Source organism: Schistocerca serialis, chromosome 11 (genome assembly GCF_023864345.2).
Source record: "Schistocerca serialis cubense isolate TAMUIC-IGC-003099 chromosome 11, iqSchSeri2.2, whole genome shotgun sequence".
In the NCBI taxonomy this organism is placed as follows: domain Eukaryota; kingdom Metazoa; phylum Arthropoda; class Insecta; order Orthoptera; family Acrididae; genus Schistocerca; species Schistocerca serialis.
The window spans coordinates 46,824,546-46,849,669 of record NC_064648.1 but is presented as its reverse complement, the minus strand read 5'-3'; the positions used below and the strand labels follow the sequence as shown (position 1 = coordinate 46,849,669).

The 25,124-nt window shown below is 40.0% G+C and overlaps 1 protein-coding gene across 1 annotated transcript in view; it reads right to left on the bottom strand.

Moving 5' to 3' along the window:
• Window positions 1-25,124, bottom strand: part of LOC126427242 (zinc finger protein 431-like) — a 344,078-nt gene that overhangs the window by 104,029 nt on the left and 214,925 nt on the right. Inside the window, exon 2 of the mRNA XM_050089482.1 lies at window positions 10,595-10,683. Within this exon, the coding sequence (XP_049945439.1) occupies window positions 10,595-10,666 (72 nt within the window). The 5' untranslated portion in view covers window positions 10,667-10,683. The remainder of the gene's footprint in view (window positions 1-10,594; window positions 10,684-25,124) is intronic.

Below are 25,124 nucleotides of genomic sequence, written 5' to 3'. Positions count from 1 at the left end.
AAGCTATTCAATTCCCCATGTTCAGCAGTGGATTTGATGATTTGGTAATCCCAAACACTGTTTTAAGTGTGACCACAATTAGCCCTAGACCAAGTTTTTGATGAGAATCATCTGACGAGTCCATTGATCTGCACAACAACTGTGGTCATGTTGTTGTATTAAGTGAGAATGACAGTGGAATTTAGATGCTCCCTTAGTCTGCTCCAGTTTCCTGCTGTTGTGGCACATTTTGATTGTTTTGGACCTGGACTCAGGGCTTGCTCATCTACCTTGGCTGTTAACATTGCCTCTGTACATCAGCCTCATAGAATGCACCACTGCCAGCTACTGATGGGCTGCCTTCACTCCAGTTATGTAAATTACTGTTTGAAATTTGTACTAAAATTTTGTACATTTTGATGCTTGGGGGTTTGTGGGGTCGAGTGCTCTTCTTGTACATACCATTGAGCACTGTTTAGAAGCCCAGCTCTATGTTAATCACACATTTCATATTGAGATGTCATTCAGACTTGTGAAAATACAGCCTGCTGGTAAGGAACTGACACATTTAAGGCTCACGGGCTGGAACAAGTGAAAGTGCATAAAACCGTCAAGTGTTACTGAGCTCTGAACGTTTTTGTGTGTGTTCATTCACTGGCCTTTTGTGAGCTGGAGAGTGAAAGAAATTTATTCTGTCTCAGGGCTAGTTACTGCTTACTAGATCTAATTGTTCAACTGTTTGTTATTTTAAAGTTGTCATGAGGTGACCTTTTCTCACCTTTTATTAATTTACTGCCAAAAGTTGGTTCTGAGTCCTAATTAGTGGTTTTCCTTTTAAATTGGCATTCTTGAGCTGCCATGCATGCACATCCACTTACTGAATCACTTACGCATTTTCGGCAGTATACCTTAATAGAATTTTCTCTCTGTCTGAAGCTAGTTATATCAATCTGTGCATACTCATTCTCTATTAATTACTTAACTGCTCATGGGGGGCAAGATTTAAATAGACTTGCTCTGTCTGCCTGAAGGCAGCTCTAGAAATCAGTGCACCTGTTTACTTTATTAAATTATCTAGATGCACCTGAAAGTGTATTTTAAAAATTTCCTTTTTCTATCGGTCCCAAGGCAGCTATAAATTCCTCTGTCTTCCAGTATAGCTATTCAGTTTTAACCTTTGAGATGAGTTATGCTCCTGTGTTGTCTTAAAGAGCCATCTGTTTCCAAATAATTATTTGTTCATTTCAGGCAGGGTTGTTTATTCTAAATTTAACCGAGCTGAAAAATTCACGTTGTGCTCCTGTCAGGTTGCCACAGAAATTCATAATGTGTTACCACAATGTTCGCCATTTGAGCTCAGTCACCTTGGTCCAGTAGAGGTGAAGCAGGTTCTGGAAGTTCTTGATTGGTTACTACAGATGTTAAATAACAGATTGAACGTGACCAATAAAATCCAGCACAAGATTCACTTTACAAATGACATTCCAGAGACAGGATCTTAACAGGCTTTCTACATCAAAGACGAAATATATATGTGCTTTGATTAATAATATGTTGTTCGATGGAGTCATCGGGCCCTCAACCTCAGCCTATGCTTCTCCCATATTCTCAGTGTCTATGGGCAGCAGTGGGGTGTTTCATCCAGTAGTGGGTTATCATGCAGTTAATGAGAAGGTAGTTTTGGAATCTGTGCCACTTCCCAATCTGCATAATTCTTTTACTTTGTTCAGTCGGGCTCAGTATTTTACTGTCCTGGATCTCAATGTCGCATATTATCATATCATGTTAACAGAGGATTCCAAGCATACTACTGCATTCTGTATAGATTGGAACCTCTACGATTATAACAGGGCGTCCTTTGGCTTGTCAATGGGAGTTGCCATTATGTCTTGCCTTGTAGATTGTGTTATCGGTGATTTTGCGTTCAAGTGTGTGTATAATTAGCTAGATGGCATGGTTATTTACAGTTCTAGTCTGTCTGAACACCTGCAACATCTTGAGGCAGTCCTGGTTTACCAGAGGGATGTGGGGCTTTCTGTGAAACCATCTAAAATGACACTGGCACATAGGTTTCACTCTTAGGACACCTTAGTTCCACTGATTGCATTACAATTGACCAGGAGCATACTAGTGATCTGCGAAAATTTCCTGCTCCTAGAAATAAGAAAGGTGTGGCACGATTCATAGGCATGACAATTTTTTTTTCTCGAAATTTTGTGCCCAATTTTACTAAATTACTGGGATGCCTTACAATTTCAGAAATTTCAAATGGGATGAAAGTCATACGGAATCTCCTTAAGTCATTAAGGTGGCACTTAACAACCCACTAGTATTAGCCATACCCAATTTTGTGCTCCTGCTCTTCTTGCAGACAGACACCTAACTCTTCTGGAGTAGAAAGTGGCAGCTGTCCTCCTGCAGAAACAGAATTGGAGGGGATGTGTTGCACGTTGATGCCCTATAGCCTATGCATCTTGGAAACTTTCATCTGTGGGGATGGAACATTCTATGTATGAATGAGAAGCCTTGACAGTTTTGTTTGCCCTTGAGAAATTCAGAATGTATTTGGAACACCAGGAATTTTGTTTAGAGACTGACAAGTAAGCTCTTAGTTAGGTTTTGGCTCATTATTTCCATAACATCCTCTTAGGTGGTCATTTGGGCATTTATAAAACTGTTGTCAAGATCAGACAATACATCACCTGGTCTCCCCTGTAGAAGGATGTCCAGTGGTTGGTGGAGGAGTGTGAGAGCCATAAGAGAGCTGAGATCAACCCAAATCCCCTCAACGGGCTTTTAGAGTCTGCCCATTAGGAATACCTGATGCATTAATTTCTTATTGATTATGTAGATCTGCTTCCTCATGTGTGTGGGGGTATTAGTCACCTATTAGTTATCATGGATGAGTTTTCTCATTTTTTGACTCATTCCGAACAGAGGAGTGACCATCCTGGTAGCTATCCAGCATGTGTTATAATTTTTTTCTGTTTACAAGCCACCCAGGATGCTTGTTAGCTTTTGTTTCCCAGCTATTCATGACATTCTGCTTTGACAATGAAATTAAGGATGTGACCACAAATCTTTATTACCAGCATACTTTGCTGACCAGGTGAACTGCAAGTTGAAGGCTGTGCTTATGTTCCACAACAAGGCTCAGATGAAGTGGTACATGTCACAACTATGTCTCAATTTTGTCTTTAACACTGCACAACTCAAGTCTCTGGAGGCTGCTCCAGTATCCCTTGTGCTAGAACATCCAATCAATTCTCCTCTTGTCAACCTGTGGTCAATCAATGATTTGCTTCCAGAACAAGTCACCCTAGCAGTAACACAGCACAACTGGAGCCAGGCTAGGCATAATACCAAAATTGCACATTACAGGCTAGCAATCTGCTACAATCAGAGACTAAATGGTTGAGTGCAACGGTTGGGGACAGTGTGTTAGTTTGAAACCCTCATATTGCTCAAAAAGGGGAGTTAGGGTGCCAGCAAGCTAGCTCCTCAGTTCTTGGTACCCTATGAGACTGTCAGGGTGGTGAGCCTGGCAAAGCTCCTGGTTCTGAATTTATGCACCAGTAAAGCCTTATGCATGCACATTACACAGGCCAAGGAGAGTCAGATGTAAAGGGCTCCTGAATGATGAGGAAGGGGGAATTTGGTTTGGTGGGGGAGGTTGAGCCATAGTGGGCTCCCTCTTTGAATTCCAGCCCCATGTGCCTGGCAGATGACACTTCTCACAGCTTGGAGCTCATGATGCCAGTGGGCATTGTGGAGCCACAATGGGTGTAGAGGAACAGCAGTGGATCTCACGAGAAGCTGGTGTCTTGAAGCTGGACTAGAGGGTGAGCTATGCAGGGCTCATGGGCAGCACGTGGCGTCTGGTCGAACTTTATGTGCCAGTTTCATTATCACCAGCACTACAATAAAACAATCTTCTTTCAATAATGGTAACTGCCATAGTCTGATCAGCCCATACATTATTATCACTCATTTGAAAGCTAGTATTGTCCACCTCTGGCACAGATAACAGCAGGGAGACATGGTGACACAGAAGCCATGAGGCCTTGGGAGATCACTGGAGGAAGTTGCCACCATATTTATACACTCAGGTCACCTCATTCCCATAAATTCTGAAAGGGGGGGGGGGATGATCTCTGACGTTATGTTAAATCATATCCCAGATGTCTTCAACCAGGTTCACAGTCGGTGAGTTGGGTGGCCATCACATCAATTGGAACTCACCACTGTGTTCCTCAAACCATTCTATCACACTCATGGCCATGGGAAATGGTGCATTGTTTTCATGAAAAATGCCACTGCCAGTGGGAAATACGCTTGTCATGAAGGGGTGGACCTAATATGAACCATGGACCTTGCCACTGGTAGGGAGGCTTGTGTGCCTCAGCGATATAGTTAGCCATTCTGTTGGTGCAACCCCAATGGAGGGGTATCTGCTGAGGGGCCAAACAAACATGTGGTCCCTGAAGAGGGGCAACAGTCTTTTCAGTAGTTGCAGGGGCAACAGTCAGGATAAATGACTGATCTGCCACTGTAACATTAACCAAAACACCCTTGCTGTGCTGGTACTGCGAACAGATGAAAGCAAGGGCAAACTATAGCCGTACTTTTTCCTGAGGGTATACAGGTTTACTGTGTGGTTAAATGAAGATGGCATCCTCTTGGGTAAAATATTCCACACATACAGTAGTCCCCCATTTAGATCTCCAGGCAGGAGTAGCTCAGGACAATGTCATTATCAGGGGAAAGGAAACTGGTGTTCTACATACTGGAACATGGAATGCCAGATCCCTTAATTGGGCAGGTAGGTTAGAAAATTTAAAAAGGGAAATGGATGGGTTAAATAAGATACAGTGGGAATTAGTGAAGTTCGGTGGCAGGAGGAACAAGACTTCTGGTCATATGAATACAGGATTACAAATACAAAATCAAACAGGGGTAATGGAGGAGTAGGTTTAAAAATGAATAAAAATAGGAGTGCAGGTAAACTACTACAAACAGCATAGTGAATGCATTGTTGTAGCCAAGATACACACGAAGCCCACACCTACCACAATAGTACAAGTTTATATGCCAACTAGCTCCACAGATGAAGAAGATATTAAAAAAACAAAGGATGAGATGAAATAAATTATTCAGATAGTGAAGGGAGATGAAAATTTAATAGTCATGCAGGAGTGGAATTTGATACTAGGAAAAGGAAGAGAAGGAAATGTAGTAGGTGAATATGGAATGTGGGCAAGGAATGAAAGAGGAAGCCGCCTGGTAGAATTTTGCATATCATCAATGCTACAGTAGAAATTTAAGGAGATGAGCTCTGGATAATCTGAAAGAAGCAGAGGTTGTAGGGCGTTTGAGAGAGCAACAGGGATCGATTGCCAAGAAGAGGGGAAATAGATACAGTAGAAGACGGATGGGTAGCTTTGAGAGATGAAACACTGAAAGCAGCAGAGGATCAACTAGGTTAAAAGCCGAGGACTAATAGAAATTATTGGGTAACAGAAGAAATATTGAATTTAATTGATGAAAGGAGAAAATATAAAAAAGCAGTAAATGAAGCAGGCAAAACGGAATACAAACATCTCAAAAATAAGATCGACAGAAAGTGCAAAATGGCTAAGCGGGAATGGCTACTGGACAAATTTAAGGATGTAGAGGCATATATGACTAGGAGTGAGATAGATACTGCCTACTGGAATACTGAAGAAGCCTTTGGAGAAAAAAGAACCACCTGTAAGAATATCAAAAGCTCAGATGGAAAACCAGTTCCAAGAAAAGAAGGGAAGGCAAAAAGGTGGAAGCAGTATATAGAGGGTCTATACAAGGGCAATGTACTTGCAAGCAATATTACTGAAATGGAATAGGATGTAGATGAAGATGAAATTGGAGATATGATACTGGAAAAGAATTTGATAGATCACTGAAAGACCTATGTCGAACCAAGGCCCTGGGAGTAGACAACACCCATTAAGACTACTGATAGCCTTGGAAGAGCCACCCTTGACAAAACTCTATCATCTGGTAAGCAAGAGGTATGTGACAGGCAAAATACCCTTAGACTTCAAGAAGAATATAATAATTGCAATCACAAAGAAAGAAAGCCTTGACAGATGTGAGAATTACCGAACTATCAGTTTAATAAGTCATGGGTGCAAAATACTAACATGAACTCTTTACAGATGAAAGGAGAGACTGGTAGAAGCCGACCTCTGGGAAGATTAGTTTGGATTCCGTAGAAATGTTGGAACATGTGAGGCAATATCTTACAAGATGGATTAAGGAAAGGCAAACCTACATTTGTAGCATTTGTAGACTTAGAGAAAGCTTTTGACAATCTTGACTGGAATACTCTCGTTCAAATTCTGAAGGTGGCAGTCATCAAATAAAGGGAGCGGAAAACTATTTACAATTTGTACAGACACCAGATGGCATTTATAAGAGTCAAGGGGCATGAAAGGGAAGCAGTGGTTGGGAAGGGAGTGAGACAGGGATGTAGCCTATCCCTGATGATGTTCAATCTGTATATTGAGCAAGCAGCAAACGAAACAAAAGAAAAATTCGCAGGAAGCATTAAAATCCATGGAGAAGAAATAAAAACTTTGAGGTTTGTCAATGACATCGTAATTTTGTCAGAGACAGCAAAGGACTTGGAGGAGCAGTTGAACGGAATGGACAGTGTCTTGAAAGGAGGATATAAGATGAACAACAACAAAAGCAAAATGAGGATAATGGAACATAGTCGAATTAAGTCGGGTGATGCCAAGGGAATTAGATTAGGAAATGAGACACTTAAAGTAGTAGATGAGTTTTGCTATTTGGGGAGCAGAGAATATAAAATGTAGACTGGCAATGGCATGGAAAGCGTTTCTGAAGGAGGGAAATTTGTTAACATCTAGCATAGGTTTAAGTGTAAGGAAGTATTTTCTGAAAGTATTTGTATTGAGTGCAGCCATGTATGGATGTGAAACATGGACAATAAACAGTTTAGACATGAAGAAAATAGAAGCTTTCAAAATTTGGTGCTACAGGAGAATGCTCACGATTAGATAGGTAGATCATGTAACTCATGAAGAGGTACTGAATAGAATTGGGGAGAAGAGGAATTTGTGGCACTACTTGACTAGAAGAAGGGATCAGTAGGTATAACGTGTTCTGAGGCATCAAGAGACCATCAATTTAGTACTGGAGGGAAGTGCGGAGGGTAAAAATCATAGGGGGAGACCAAGTCATGAATGGACTAAACAGATACAGGAGGATGTAGGTTGCAGTAGTTACTTGGAGATAAAGAAACTTGCACAGGATAGAGTAGCATGGAGAGCTGCATCAAACCAGCCTTGAGACTGAAGATCACAACAGCAGAAGGGGTGGATGTGGTTTGCAACCAGTTTACAATACTCCTTTTCTGAGCTACTGTCTCACACAAGCTCCACTGGACCCATGGATGGCCACACGGACGTTTCCAAGAGTATAATGGAGGCCCTGGCAGTACACAAGACAAGAAGCTGTTCCCATTGTGAGAGACAGAAATGCACCCTCCCAAAGGCATGATGAAGAAGGTATCAGGATTCATCACACCAGGCAATGCTCTGCCACTGTGCCGAACATCCAGTGTCAATAGTTACATGCCTATTTCAGTTGTAATTGTCGATGTTGTGGCGTTAACACTGGCACATTCATGGGCCATCAGATGCACAGACCCATCAGTAGGAGTGTTTGGAGCATTATGCATTCAGACGCACTTTTACTCTGCCCTGCATTGAAGTCTGATGTTAGTTCACCACAGTTTGTTGACTGTCTTGCTTTACCAGTCTGCCCAGCCTATGATGTCTACCATCTGTCATGAGGGGTGCTTGCCCAATCTCACAATGTCTGGACATGGTTTCACCTTTGTTTCGCCATGTGTTGAAGACAACTGCCACAGCACTCCTCAAACACCCAACAAGTTGCGCAGTTTCCAAAATGCTCATGCCAAGCCTTCCGGCCACCAGAATCTGCTCTCAGTCAAATTCAGATCGTGTGCATTCCCCATTTTACACATGTACAGCACGCTCACTGACACTTCATGCACCGTGTGTGTGTGTGTCTGACTAGCAGACAAGGTGATGTGCTATGGCCTCCGATGAGTTTATATCGATAGCAGATTGGTGATCATAATGTATTGGCTGATGTGTATAAGGATACAGTATTATCACTTCCAAACGAATGCTGTGCAATGCCAAGGGAACCATTTCACAACATTCAAAGCAACTGTCAAATGCATCAATTTATTACAAGTGTGTACTGGAAAACAATGCCTCCAAAATTTTTATTCTGTTCTTAATATCAGTGAAGTATGACTTGTCATGCGTATTACTCTGTCGATCTTTCCCACTTTGCTGACACAATAGTCAGCACCCTCCTGCTGGTGAGTTCTGAACTGCAGCATGTAACATGGGTGTGTGTTACTTAACCATGTTGGTCCATGAGAAAACCCTCAGTAAACAGGGCACATTTCAAATAGTTCATACACACATGGAGCACCCTTTCCTTCAGCATGACAATGCCAGACCATACACAAGTGTTTTTGCACTTGCAACAGTCTGATATCTTTGATTCATTATTATCGATCATCGTCCATAATGTCCTGGCTTGACCCAATGAATTTTCAGCTGTTTCCAAAACTTAAGAACACCTTCAAGAATGATAGTGATGAATTGGTGTGAGCAGAGGTGATGCTGGGGTTCTGCCAACAAAGTCAACGACTCTACAGTGATGACACCAACAACCGCGTGTGTGTCATTAGGAGAAAGGTGTTCAGTGCCATGGTGACTATGTTTGAAGTAAATATATAAACATGAAGAACAAAAATGTAAAATGTTAGTAAAGTTTGTTTCAACTAAAATGCTTCAATAAATTTCAAATAAAAATTTTGAGCCATTACTTTCTAGCAAGTCCTCATGCCCAAAATATACACCAATAAAAATGAAGTTTTAATTAATTTGACAAAGAAGGTAGCTTTCAATTGATATAATGTCTACATGCATCTCTTAAGGTCATAGGGAAATTCAACTAACATAGTACATAACGTAAGAGAAGACTTCTTGCATGTATAAGTTACATTCTGGGTACCATTTGGATTTTTTTGGTAAACATTAGGCTGTGCTACTGGTCAATTTGTTACCAGATCCTTTATTTGGTTTTCATATTTCTTGGCTTTGTCAGCTCACAGCCACACTGCCACCTTTCAACCTAGGCAGAGCCTTGAATTACAATATGGATCAGTCTCTCACCACTACATATATTTCAAGAGGGGTTGGGATCTATCACCACATTTTAACCAAGTAGCTTCTGAATAGTTCTCACATTCAGGTGCAAGGTCAATGACTGTTCAAACTGCTTTTCATTCACACACTATGTGTTGTGCATACATATTCTATATGCCAAACCATCATTACATCAGGGGTCAAAGCCAAAGCTTGAACTATGTTGAGTCTAACCACTCTTTTGCTGTGTTTAATAAAATTTAGTATATTTACTTTCCTATCATTTCCTCACAGTGATGGTTTAGGGTTACTGTTGTGATACTGCCTGTCAAATGAATTGCAAGCTGTTCACATAGTTTGTATAAACTATAATGAAGCACTCACATACATTCAAATGCAAATGCTGCATTAATGCTATCACAGAACTTCTGCAGTTGCACCCAAAATGGGTATCAAACAGATAGTTACAAGTAGTTTGCGTGATTGTGTCAGGATCCTCAGTTCTGATTGTCAGAATAAAAATACTAGTGGCACGAAGTGAATCTGTTTGCCTGCTGAAGCTGAAGACCCAACAAATGGTTGCATGCATATCCTGGTAATTTTACAAACAATATGTGTAACAATGTGCAGCAAATGCAGAAAGTGGTTATGAACAAACCTGTCAGTATTTACCTCCATGGCTTCATCAAAACTTTGTTGCCGAAATACATATTCATTCTGCACCTGTCTGAAATTTATATTTACTGCTGACAGTTCTACTTACACTTTATTCACATATTCAAAGTCAACACCTGATGTTAATAGTACTCCAAATGTACTTCTCAGATTATTGTCCATGTGAATGTCACTTCAACATTATTTACAATTAATTTATTTTACATCATCAATAAATAAATTACAACTCTCAATCCATAGCATGATACACTGCATTAACACGACACATGCATTACCTGCACCCATACTATTTATACATTTAATGGCACTGCTAACATTCAGTATGACCACAGTTATTCTTAAGTTGCACATTAAGGTTGTCATTTACAAGACGTGTATCACAACAGAATATACCCACTTTATGGCAACAACATCAGTATAATTGGGTTGTGCATTGAAGGTTTCCATGTTTACTGAACATTACATTGAAACTCTTGCTCAGTTCTATGTGAGGTTTAATACAAGGCTAATTTCAATGCACTGTGCGAAACGTTATATTTAAGACTGAGAGTTCATCAGCTTTTTAGTAAACAGTATTACTCATGTTTCCAGCAATATGACATCAGTTGTATGTATTCACACATGATACTGCACACAGAAAAAAATGAAACACTTATAAGAAATACAAATAACCCACTTACCATGGAGCATAACTCAGTTTGTACTTCATCTGTTTCCTCTTTTTTTATCCACATAGTTGGTTCCTGGAACATGGCTTCAGTTCTACAATCTGAAAAAAAAAGCAATCAGATAAGAACAGCTGTACACTGTTTCCATTGTTACTATGAGGTGTAGCTCAAAGGCAGTATTTTCACTCATCTACTGGGTGTAGTAAATGGGTGATTACACAGGAAACTGATTCAAAGTGGCTGAGGAAAAGAGTGTTCAGTGATATAAATTCATTTACATTTCTCTGGTCATGAAGGGTGAGAACAATCATAAAATCACATGCACTTGAAACGGAGAAGTTACAGTAGCTACTGCTCCTTTGTAACATTTTATAGATACTGTCCTATTGTGAACACTATGAAAAAATATGTTTTTTTTTTCGAGCATGCACTAACTTCAGCATTACGAACAATCAAAGCAATCCATAGATTGCAGTGATATTACTTAATAACACCAAATATTTCATTCTACACTTTGTTCGTTGTGTTATTTACAGTCTGATAGGTACATGAAGAAAATCCAGACGTATGGATTGTTTACTTATCAGTGAATATGCAATTTCAACATAGGTACTACTGAAACTTTCTTTATCTGTATTCATTTACAGTTGTACACTAAATTCACAGTAAACATCATCATTTTGGAATCTTTACCTGCTATTAAAGGAAACCATATACCTGTACTGTAGATTGCACACTGCAATGTGGAAATTCTTATTCTTGATTAGCATCAAGATTAAACACTGGTGAGCTTTTTCTTGCAACACTGATTTCCATAAACATCTTTCTACTAACTGTAACTATGACGAATGCTCCGAGTTCTGATGACATGTAATGCTTTTTGTTAGAGAAATTACAGTTAATTTGTGCCTCGTATTTCGCCAGTTCCTAAATAATGTTACAGTATTCTTATACAGAACTCCATTAAAAGCCACACACTACAACAAACTGGTATTTACACATGATTAGACGAATACTAACGACACGAATAATCAAAGCACAGTGAAAATTAGCACAATGCAACAGACTTAATATCTTCTACAGCCTTTCCTTGCATGTGAACATACTCAAACCATGAAATGATGTAGTAGCTGTGGGCACTTGAAGAAATGCTTACGTTAGCCCTACCATCTGGAGCCGCTATGTCTACATCAGATAACAGCAAATTATGTTTGTGAAGATAATTGCATGTAAGTAATTCACCATAACGGTATTGACATGGTGAATGTTTGAACTTCACTGTCCGCCTTTTCTCGTCAGTCCCGAAGTATATTACGGAGATCACTGCAAAGACTAACTGCCCCTAACAACAGGTCACAATCTCAGCCGTTTCTTTTGCGAAGATGCATGAAGCGATTTTACCGAACAGACCAAAAACAGCAATCACTATTAACTCAGGTATTTGGTTGCGATGAACATAACCTAAAAAATTACAACATTCACACACCGTCTGAAAGTTTCACCAAGCACACTGCAGGTGATGTGATCACAATTAAAGACATGTAAATGTACCCAATAAAAATTTTTAAAAGAGACAGCAACTTCAAAAATGGCTACCACAGCGTCATCACAACATATTCGCGGATAATCCACTCATCAAACTCAACTGTTATAACAGAAGTGAAGAACTGTGTTCATTTACTCCCCAAAACATTTTTTTCACGTATTCTTGTTTACAGTTTATAAATTACCTGGAGAATGTCACACACAAATTTTCGAAAAACAACATTTTAGCTGATTACACACAGCAACGAACTAAACCAAAGAGCTTGCAACAAGACAAAGCACTGTGCCGTGCGCTATGAAATAAGCAGTATGGAATAAATGAAAAGATAAAATGCGAAAATTAAAATCCATAGGATATTCTATCCCTTTGGTAAATCCTTGTCACAATTTTAGTACAACAACTAGGTAATTTTAAATAACTGTTACCGAAGGAATGCGTTTGAAAATTTCTTGGAACTTTAAATCTTCACTCTACTGTGTGGGAAGCACTGATGTGAACAGGGTCATCACATCGTTTTAATTTTCCTTTGTTGCATGCAGTACCGGCATGTACAAGGTGCTTGACAGTGATAGCTTGTTGATTTTTTTTTTGTCTTCTTGTTACAGTTATGAGCTCTAAACTCTCCGTCAAAGTTTTCTTTAAATCACATAACAAATGGACGCTGTGTTATGACATTCTCATCCGAAGAAGGAAGGAAGATTAGATTTAACGTACCATCGACATCCAGGTCATTAGAGTCAGTGCACAAGCTCGGACTGTGTTAAGAACGGGGAAGCAAATCGGCCGTGCCGTTTAAAATGAAATGTCCCGGCTTTTGCATGGAGCGATTTAGGGAAATCAAGGAAAACCTAAATCTCTATGGTCACCTCACTCGGTTTAGCCAACTGACTGGTTTCTTGTTAACATCTTTCGTAACAGCAACACAGCGAATCCGATGATACTGCCAACTGATAATCTTCTCATTGGTTCTTTTACGAACAATATAAGGTTTGTCACCCCCTTTTTCTCGCATATTCAGCAATAGTATTCCAGTCAGCAGGCCAGTTCACTTTTACCAACTTTTTTAAAATTCTTTAGTGACTACCAAATGCAATGAGATGCATTCCATTGCACTGTGATGAATAAACATGAATTTCAAGTCAATGTACTCTAGGTTAGATTTTCCAGTGTTTGATTAATTCTAGGTTAGATATTTCCTGAATAGTGGATGGAGCACATCGCAACAACAGATTTGTTTAGGTTCTGTCCTGTACAACAATCGCTAAAATGAGCTTCATCATAGCAGGTAGAGACTTCAAAATCAATACAAACAGCTTGCTATCTCACGTCTTCCTCGTTTTCCCTCTATTTCCGAGCACGTGAAAGAGTCTTCTTGTGTTGACTTCATGCCATTGTCTGCAAAACTAAAAAATTCAGTCGCTGCTTATAAAACAAAGCATTTTTTATGGGGTCAGTTGTTGTCAACAAAAGTTACTGAAAACAGAAGTTGCAGCTTACAAAAGTCCTTTATAAGTTTTGTTTCTTCTCTAGTTCTGTCTTTTTCTAAAAGGTAAGCATTATAATTAGGGGTAAATGCATCTTTATTGACCCCTGCGGCACTCTAGGCTATGTATAGACGTCATTGATCTTTTTTTGGGATGATGAAGACTGAGACTATAATCCTCTGAAACTATCTCCCTGTAAATATGGTCTGTATGCACAGATTTGTACAGGGAGCACATGAGTGTGATGGTAAGTGACAATCTTAGGAATTTTTTTTTTTTCAGAGTGGAAGTAGTAAGATTGAGCCACCGAAAAACTTTCAATGTGATATCCCACACCATCACTAAGTTCTGGTGAACTATCTTTCCTTAGCTGATGGTCCTTCTGCCTACTTCACTTGTGTTTTCAAATGCTCTTCTCTTCATCACTGTAACCATAACACCTTAACAGATTCCAAGTTTACTCAGAAACATGGTCTTACAGACTTGGATTCTTTCTGTTCTTCATAGCAAGTAGAACATAACAGGGAAGTTCCCTTTTTAGTTCGTCCATGTGCTAGTTTTTTTAAAGATCTCACCTGAATTACTGTAAATAAAGCCTCTTCTTCTCTCATATATCTCTAATTGGTAATATCTTTAAATAATGTTCAGCCTTTCTGCATGAATAAACTTCTAATGACATTTTCTTCTGCAGTTGTCTCAACATCGATCTTTCATGAAAACTCCTGGAACAAGGATTTCCCTGGATGAGATGTAGGATTCTTTGCACTGGTATCTGATTTTGAAAACATTTATATCCACGTGTTCTCAATGATTATATATTTTTATGGTGTTGCTTGTACTTGAATATGTTTTCCTATATCTCTAAATTCTGTTCTTTAAGGGGGTGCACATCAGTAATGGCATCTTCATTGGCTGTCTACAATAGCTCTGAGCTTTGTCACCATCAGTTGGCTTAAATTGCTTTAAAATAACATTTGCTCATTTTTGTGGCTCTTCATCTGATTCATTACCTGATGTTAGTTGATATTCCAAAATACAAGCAGATACCCAATGGCGAATGTGAATCACGATTATTGTCACTGGCGAGAAAAGTACAGTGAAAGTGACTGATTTGAATGGTTTATCACTTAGGAAAGCATGAAGAATCAAGGCTACTTACAGAGGATCACAAACATATTCTAGTATATTGTGTATTCTACATATATCAGACTTTCCTTAATCTTCAGCTTGACGAAAATTAAAAAAAAAGTTTCCACTCAGCGTCCATAGAAAATGAAGGAAACAGAAAAGAGAAATAAAACGTTAAAATTTGATTTCAAAGCTACAGTCTTTCAGAAGAATATTATTATACAAACAAGCGAGAGACTGAATTTTCCATGGAACAAATTCCATCATGAAACTTCCTGGCAGATTAAAACTGTGTGCCCGACCGAGACTCGAACAGGAGAGCTTCTGTAAAGTTTGGAAGGTAGGAGACGAGGTACTGGCAGAAGTAAAGCTGTGAGTACCGGGCGTGAGTCGTGCTTCGGTAGCTCAGCTGGTAGAGCACTTGCCCGTGAAAGGCAAAGGTCCCGAGTTCGAGTCTCGGTCGGGCACACAGTTTTAATCTGCCAGGAAGTTTCATATCAGCGCACACTCCGCTGCAGAGTGAAAATCTCATTCTGGAAATTCCATCATATTTTCCCTCTGGAACTAATAACTAACAAACTAATTCTACAGGAGAGCTCTGAAATCAAACAAACACACCTGATTTTTCACTCATTATGGCATAAACAGGACAAAGCCAGGAAGAATGGGAAAAATGCTCACCAAACGTTGCTACCAATGTAAACAGTGTTACCATCACACACAGACAACATAAAAACTTTCGTGTATGAAGTTTAGGTGTTACACTTGTGTAGTTCAAGATTCTGCCTCCAGCATTACCGTTTATCACTGGCAGTTCTTATTAAGGAACATCTGGGCAATCCAAAATAGCTAATTGTAGCAGAGAAATGCTCACTCATAAAATATTTGCATATTTGTTGAAGTGAATATTGTGATCCAACAGTAAATCCTGAGAGATACCTAACTGTAGGAGAGGGAAGAGTAATAGTGACGCCTCAAAAGGTGCACAAGATCGAGTAACCTAGTATTTTACTAATGTGACAATATTTTGTAGCAGTTCTAATGAATGGTTGAAATACTATGAATAACTGCACAGCAGATAAAGACCCAATGACCACAATAGTAAAAATAACCTTTGTGCCATGCTACAGCTCGCATTGGTGCCATTGGTAGGTTGGCATCATTTACTTGGTATAGTTATGGTTGTCGTCTTCTTCTGTCTTCACTGGCGCCTCCCTGTTTGTAGGCATCGTCTGTCCGATAGTGGCAGCAGCAGCGGTTATCAATATCTAGTAACGGTGGTACTATCTTTGGGGCGATGTTGCGGTGTTCTGGGTTGTTGCCGAGAAAGAGTTTAAATTTGTTGTCATTAGGGCCTTAAGCCGTGAGTGTACTGTTATTTGTTTGTGGGTTCACTTTGATTGCTGCCATCCATTCGACATCAAACGCTCCCTTCCCTACAGCCTAGGTATTCGTAGTAAACGTATCTGCTCCAGTGATGAATCCCTCAACAATTACACCAATAACCTGACCAATGCTTTCCTCTCCCGCAACTATTCTGCAGACCTTGTCCACAAACAGATCTCCCGAGCAATACATTCCTCACCGTCCAACAACAATGTTCCTACCCCCAGACCACACAGAAGCACCCCCCTTGTTACCCAATATTATCCTGGCCTTGAATACATCAACAAATTACTCCGCCAGGGATATGACTTTCTCAAGTCAAACCTTGAAATGATATCATCCCTTGACAATATTCTCCCCACACCACCCAGAGTTGACTTTCGTCGCCCCCCTAACATCCGTAACATCCTTGTCAAACCCTACAATGTTCCCAGAGCACCTTCTCTACCCAGCAGTTCCTACCCCTGTAACCGACCCCACTGCAAAACCTACCCCATGCATCCCCCCACAACCACCTACTCCAGCCCCACTACTGGTAAAACACACACAATGCAAGGCAGGGCCACATGTGCAACAACACATGTCATTTATCAGCTGTCATGCCTGCACTGGACAGCCTTTTACATCGGTATGATAACAATTAAACTGGCTGAGCACATGAACGGGCACAGACGAACTGTCTGCCTAGGAGATGCCCAATACCCTGTAGCAGAACATGCCATCCACCATAATTCTAGGGACCTAGGAACCTGATACAGTGTACGTGCCATTTGGCTTCTCCCACCCAACACCAGTTCCTCGGAGCTGCGGAGATGGGAACTTGCACTCCAACACATCCTTTCATCCCGCCATCCCCCTGGACTGAGCCTACGTTAACCATTTAGTCTTCAGTCTTCTTTTTCCCTCTCCTCTTTAGCCATCCACGCATCTTTTCATCCTACATAGCTGTGTTTATCTTTATACTATATACCTCTTTACTTCTGTATGCATCCTCTTTGGTTTTTAAGGTGGCACAGTACTTAACAGCAGAATGTCTTTGGCGTCCCTCTGACAACCATGCCTCCATCCTTGTTACCCTCCCTGTTTACCTTTCCCTGTTGCTTCATAACCTGGGTTGTGAGTAACTAAATCCACTTTCCCTTCTTCCCTTTTTTCCCCTCTCTCCTCCCTGGTGAAGGAACAAAGTTCCGAAAGCTAGGAATGTAAATTTTCTGTTCTGTTTTGTGTTATCTATGGGCTGTACTGGGCTGAGGTAGGTACTGGCCAGCCCCTCTATCTCTTTGATAGTACATATAAGTTTTTTGTTTCAGTTATATTTCGGTCTTGAGCTTCATTGGCTTTGTAACTCACAACTGAACGTTCACATTCCAACGTTTCAAGGCCTTACGCTACTAGTACTTTGCAGATCAGTCTGTCAGCACTATATGTTTTCTTCCATTCAAATTTGTTGGCTTCGCCAACTCACAGTCAGCTGGTCAAACTGCAGCCCTAACCTAGGCCTCAGGCTTCACTACAGGTCATTGTGTCAGTACATCTAGTTTTTCCATTCATCAAACAACTATGAAAATCACTGACCAACCTTAAATTCATAATAAACAGACATATAAAAGTTATTTTGGCTCTCTACACACTAAAAATAATGTAATCAATTCATTTCACCCACTGAAGGGCATAATTATATTAAGTGATTCTTATTGGCTTCCATATACTGCCATCCAATTGCCTATGACCAGCATGAATAAATTTCCATCAGCACACAATGTAAGAGCCACCAAACCCGTATATGTGCTCTAGCTATATTCTGGAATGAAATATCAATCTGAATCACCCGTTACTTATCAAGTGCGTGATGGTAATGGTAATATATTATTAAATACACCAGACTGTTATTAGATGTAATATACTTAATGTTACCACATGTCATTGGCCGTACTTGTAGGTATTTTAACCATAGCAAAGATAACATGTATAAGAATGCTAATCAGAAATGAAGATTTATTCACAACCTGAAAATATGTGTCCACCATTAACTTGTACCAAAAGAGAGAGACAGTTTGTGTACATGTACCAAAGTGAGCTGATAGTTTTCTTAACACACAACAGAGATGCAATGTGCCTGACAAATACTGTATGTCAATCTCAAGAGACATCTACTTCTACAAGGCCGCTTCCCAAACCCACCCCCTCCCCTTTTCTGTCATAGAGCAGAATTCAAAATATGTGGGAATTTGTGGCATATGTGATGAACAATGCATATGCATACAAGTGTCAGGTACTGTGTAGCAGAAAGGGTGTCCTCAGTAGAGGATGGTGGCATAGGTGTTGCTGTCATCTGTGGGTCAATGAAATTGCTCATCGCTTTTTGTTATGAACAAGATTGGTCACTGGGTAACAAGTAATCTGACCTTAACCTTCTGAGTGACACTGTTTATGGGTTATACAGACAACAAGCCCATCACTTTTACTTTTACAAGGCCAAAGGAAATCTTTCCCTGACGTGGTTTTGGCAGTTATCATTATTAGTTAATTTGCCACAGGTATGAGACATGTGAAAGGGGCTGAAAATATGGCGGCCAATTGCCTTTAGAGGTCAATGAAATTTTCTGCACCACTGATTGGCCAAATTCGGGTCAGAATAAGCAGTAAGCATGCATACAGAGGAGAATATGTGAGTGAAGACATGAGAATTCCACTCAAATGAGCTGTATTTTAGGAAGTCAAAAACCTAATTGTTGTGCAGTACCTCTCAACTACCTCCCACACCTTATCATGGCTGCTGCTGCTTTTCGCGAACAAGAGTTCATCAAGATGTACAAAAACACTCATTCTGGAGCTAAAACCACAATTAAACTTGTTAAGGACAGATACATTTGACCGAGCACTAAGAAAGGCTGTTGATCATGCACTAGAGCATGTGTTGCACTTCAGGCAGCAAAAGCCAATAGATCATTGATCTGATTCCACACAACATTTTTCCTATGTACAAATTGACTCTATGTGCCTATTGCCGCCAGCAAAAGGGTTCTGGTATGTCCTCAAGGCAACTGAGAGTTACACCTGTTGGGCTGATAGGACTCCAATTATGTATATTTCTGTGGAAAAACCAGCCAAGATTTTCTTTCTACATGATCCACTTGGTTTGACTGCCTGGTACACATCACAATGGACCACGGACCGTAGTTCTGGTCACCATCATTCTACAAACTGGATAAGTTGTGTGGTTTCCAACACCATCACCCCACTTGTTATGAAAATCTTTTGCAACACTCTGGCACAGACTATATTTCCCCTAAGTACCCTCTCATCAGGTAGAAAAATATGTTATTATCAGCTTAATATCTGCCACATCCTGTTTCACAGGACTAGAGTACTAAGCTGATTTTTGGATCATGATAGGGTGTTGGAAGCAGTCTCTACCTCTGTCACAGAATGTCTCCTCATATTCGAACTCTCTTAAAGTAACCAAATGCCACATTACCTTCAAAGTCTCTCAAGGTAGCAGCACAAAGGACTCGTAAATATCAGGTTTATACTACATATCACTTTATAAATTCGGTACTGTAGCTAAATTTAATATGTTCCTCTCTCCCTGTGTAGTTGGGAGATTGAAATACCGTTAAAAAATTTCACCACAAAGAAAAAACGCCTGATTACCAATCCAACTCTCGAATCATATCTGCAGTAATCTCGTCCTCGCTTCCACCCTCCCAGTAGCATGTCATTGATATCAAATTGATTGACTAATTAGTTAAATTGATCGTGAGAGTCCCTTTGCACTGTGATTATTTTTTTTCCTGCAGTCAAAGTTCACTCTTTAGGAAACCATTACAGATACTCCTGTGTCGTCTCTGGAGGCTCCCCAGAGTCTAGGTAGTTACTTCTTCTGATACCAAAATGGGTGCTAACTGTCGTAAAATAGTTGAAGATATCCAGCACTAGTTATGGTCTGCCTCTTGGTTGCCTTGTCATGCTGATGGGAGTAAGTCACTTAGAATTCAGGTATGCCACACCTAACTCAGTCATGCTGAGACCCGTCAGTGTATGGGTGCAGCAGGATGTTTCACTCCTCTCACCACTCCTGCATCGCCTCTACCCCCATCACCACACCGCCACTGGGTTGCATGTGAACAGCTGTCACTCCCACCACTGGATTGTGAACCCCCACACTCGTATAAGGGCTCTACTGTTCCTACCCAATAACCCACTATTCACTGTTTCAGGCAGATGATTCCACACGTGCAAAAGTTGTCCTATCTTTCTCGAAAGGAATGTGACCTTAAATGTCACTGAAGTAAATACCAGGATGCTCAACAATATGCTCCCCCTCACCTCTTTAGTAAACCAAAACGTTCTGAGATGTAATTTCGAAATGGAAATCCATGGAGGGAATGTGATGTTCTTTTCAAGGAAAACTACTGAGAATCATCACCTGAAGCTGACTACAGAAGGATTCTACTGCTGCCAACATACGTTCTGCATATGGACCACAAAGATAAGATAAGAAAAATTAGCGCTGATATGGAGGCATATAGAGCATCTTTTTCTCCCTCACTCTTTTTGGGAGTGGAATGGGTAAAGAAATGAGCAGTAGCGGTACAGGGTACCCTTAGCCACTCACCGTACCATGGCTTGTGATGTATGAATATAGATGTATACATAAATTTAATATACATATTAAGATGTCAGTTCATCCATTTACAGGCACACAAAAAATTAAGGAAGAAAGTCGTCTCTAATATATCGATAAAACAAAAACAGAACATCTGCTGCTTGATTGTCTCTCTGTATTGGCCCCTAATTTTCTCATTGCAGTAACTTCTCGAAATGTATGTGAGAGGTTGTCACGTGTTTCGTCAGATTATGAATCCTCCAGTCTTTGATAATAGGATTTGGATACACCTGATTCTGAGAGTAAGAAATGTTGTCTGCCAAGTTACAGACACCTGCTATTTGTCTCGTAATCTCATCGCATTACAAGAGCTCTATTCCATTAGTTAGAAGGCTGTCTAGTCCTCCACCCATCACTGACTAGACGGAGAGCAATCACAACGAGAAAAACTGCGCACTAATGCACAGGGGGAAATTCACAACCAAGCAGAGTATGCATGGACTGCACAAAGAAATTTAGCAGTCTACACATATCTCCCTGTATATGTCATAATTTTTTTACCGTATTCTGATGATTACCACATCAGAAATACAACAGTGTAATGGTGTCTGAATCATTGTTGATGGTACAGTGTATCTCTCTCTCTCTCTCTCTCTCTCTCTCTCTCTGTCCTTGTTATTTTGCTAACATCCACTAGAGTAAACCTACAAACTATAAAAACTTAACTAACGTCATCTGGTAGAGAGCTTAATAACATTTTACCTCATCTCTCTCTCTCTCTCTCTCTCTCTCTCTCTCTCACTCACTCACTCTCTCTCTCTCTCTCTCTCCTATTATATCAGAAACAAATATCATATGATTGTTGACATCGACCATATGTGTTGATACCATTAAATATAGGCCTACATGTATTGGTCCATGGGACCAGGTGGCCAGAGATGAAGTCGTTTCTATGGAACTCAGTAACGTTTTGTAGTCTGTACTGGAGGAAGACCATAGCCTACACACTATCAATCATAAGGAGAGGGTTCTTGTGTTATTGTTTCATAAGCAGTTTGATACATTGTTTTTTGTTGTAAGACATTGAAGCAGTGTATGACAACAGTTATGTACACAGCCATACATGTTGTTTTTCTACCAAAACTTCGAGGTCCATGTCAGGTTTGATCCAACACTAACTCGTTTTGATCCATAAGCTCTTACACAAAAAACTAGACATCGCATGTTGTAAATTACGCTGCTACCATAATACATGGGGTCGTTGGAATAAGAGACAGAGGTGGTGTTTCTTACTGACAAAAATATGTAAGATACTAGAACATACGGAAACTGGAAGAGTTTGTGGCGTTGTGCAATGTTTCCAAACACCTGTCCAGAGGAAACGACTTCTATATTTAATCTCATCTTCTACAGTGATTACATATCCTCCAGCAATTTAGCAACCATACAACGTTTTCCGTAATTCCAACACACTTTATCCAGTTACTCAAGGTCCAAACAACCACTCTCGACGAGTTGTCAACAATATGTCTCATTACGTCACTGTCACGATGTTGTCAGTCAATGACATGGTTCTCAATTTCTGTATCATTTCAAAACCGCCCCCGCCATTACTCTGCGAGGGCTGAATGAACACTGTTACACTGCCCACATCACAAGACAAATACTGTTTCTGAGTGTAGGAAATTGCTATCAGCGGAGAGAAGGTGTGAAAACTACGTTCCTTAGGCGAAACACTTCATAAATTTGGTAAGATTTAATTACGATTTGCCATCTTATTCTATGTGGATGAAAATCCCAAAGTATTCTCACACTTGTAGGATAAAGTCGGAGACAGAAAGAGTTCCCTGCATTGTCTTTGACCACCCCTCTCTGCAACACAGTCGCCGATTTAATTTGCAACTGACCATAGGTAGGAGGGTACTATACACACTACATTCAACATCTCATGAAGGAACAGAGTGAGCTTGAAGGGAGTATGTAACTGCTGCTCAAGAAGAGTGTTCCACATCAGTCTTACTCTCAGCACCCATCCAAGTGCACAAGATCTCTCCAGATGTGTGTATGTCGAGGAGCTGAGCACCCCTTATCGGTGTATAGTAGATATGAGAGTGCTGTGGTGATGTAACAGACGGTTAACAAAAAAATGTGTTGTTTTTGCATGATGTAACTCCAGAGGAATGGAGTCTGAAACATTTTACGTAAATCAACTGTGATATCAATTCTGGACGATTGTTCTAGTGTCAGGAGTCAGTACCAAGAAGGTAATGGTAAGAGAAAAATGATAGTAGATCATAAACACATGCACTCATAAGATTGTACAGTTCTCCACTTAAACATGCTATAATGTTAAAACCATGTGGTTTCTGAAATGTTAGTCATGCAGAATGGAATGCTCTCAATGCTCTAATGCAGGACATATATATCCAACATCAGACATTCATCCACCCTGCAAATTTTCTATCCCACTTACTACATTGACAGACTTTGTGATGATAAAACTACTTCCTTATACACCAAAGAAAAACATAAATTTTTTGTGATACATGCGTAATATAGCATTCCAGATTGTATAGGGCCCACCGTTCACAACCGATTACAGTTCAGAAATTATGCTATGCTTGCATCAGCCCTATAAAATGATCACCAGCAATGTAAAATGCATCTTATGAGGAAATACACAAATGCATATCAACAGTATTTGAGATGTGAAATTATGCACCAACATGCACTAACTCTGTGAACAAGATAACTGTCATGCTAATGCACACACTAAATTAGCCGTATCTTACAAAGCAATGTCAGTGACTTAGAACTGACTATGAAACTGATGACTTTATTTATGTCCAAAACATGACGGGGAAATGATGTATGTCGTATTAATCTTCATTTATTTGAAGGAGGGGGTCCTAAATAGGTTTTCCATCAGTTTGGTGGACATGCTGCACTAACTGTATATAAGAACACTCTCTCTTTCTGACAAAGATACACACACATACACACAGAACTGTCAAGCAAATGTATACACAGGGTCTACAGTACCTCAAAAAAAGTGAAATGGTGACTTGATTCATGTCCAAAATTTGATCAGGAAATGGCGGATTTCAGGCGCATATTCGTTCATCTAAAAGAGGACGCTGAAATCGGTTTTCCATCTGTTTGGTGGACATGAATTGTCATACATGCGTTCGAAGTTCTCTGTTGGCTGTGGTATGGAGAGGTTTGCTGTTAATGATTGCAGGTAGCACTCTAACTCACATCCTGAACAACTATCTAGAAAGTTATCCATGATGGCAGACAACTTGTTGGTATTCCTACAACTTCAGTGGACATACTGCATAATGTTGTTAAAAATACCATTCAGTAACTTTTCTGTAAGGTACCAGTAAATGCTACCAGGATCACATGGTTATGATTGGTAAATAACACAGATAAGCACATTGTAAATACTGGTCGTTGGAGTTTGAAACACTTAGTATTGCACAAAGTCAAATATGCGATCCATTCAGTAGTTGCATATTACAGCCCCAAACCTGGTAGTTCAATACTCATTACCTAAGGAGGACGTAAAAGGTTTTCGTAGTCACATGTCCAGACATTTTATAAAAGTCTGTATGGTAGGTGGTTACAGATAACTTTGTGGTCACACTAGGGCTTGTGATCTGACATACATAAATTTGTTACTCTACATTTCTGTGTCATCCATGTTAAACAGTCTATTTGAGCTGTCTTACTGTAGACAGTGATCACTGTTTCCCTGGAGCACAGTGCTTCGATTTCGATTTTTTTCACATATCTCTTGGGCTGTTACACACTCGTTCCCCTGTACAAGAATTTGGCAGCAGTAAACAGATACCTACGTACTCCCCCAATTTTCCCGCATTTTTTCGTATCTCCCCAGAGTTTATAAGTGCTTTCTCTCAATTTTCGTATTTTTTAACCATTTTAGGTCATTTTCTCCACATTTCTTCTATATGCATATGCTTACGTTGCTAACATAACCAGGTGTGGTTTGATTTTGTACATGTATTATACATGAACGTAATGAAATTATTCCTACGAATTTCCCTATTTCCGATGTACATCCATCCATTTCCAATGGGATGAGCATGAAAGTAATTGAACTACATAGCTGAAAGTATAGTAATCGTTGTTTTGTAGCTATGTGAGACAAGTGCAACATGCAAAGGATATAGTGAAAACTCGAAGTCTGGAAATATTTCAGTGTCTGACACCGATACATCATTGAATGTGTCAGCAGATTCGTGTAGTACTGTGGGGCGGCGAGTTAGAATTGGAAAATATGATTGCAGTACAAATGTTTGTTTGTTGAATCAGTTTCTGGCTATTAGCATGTTGTTAATGCTGTCTTTCGCTGTTCTCAACACT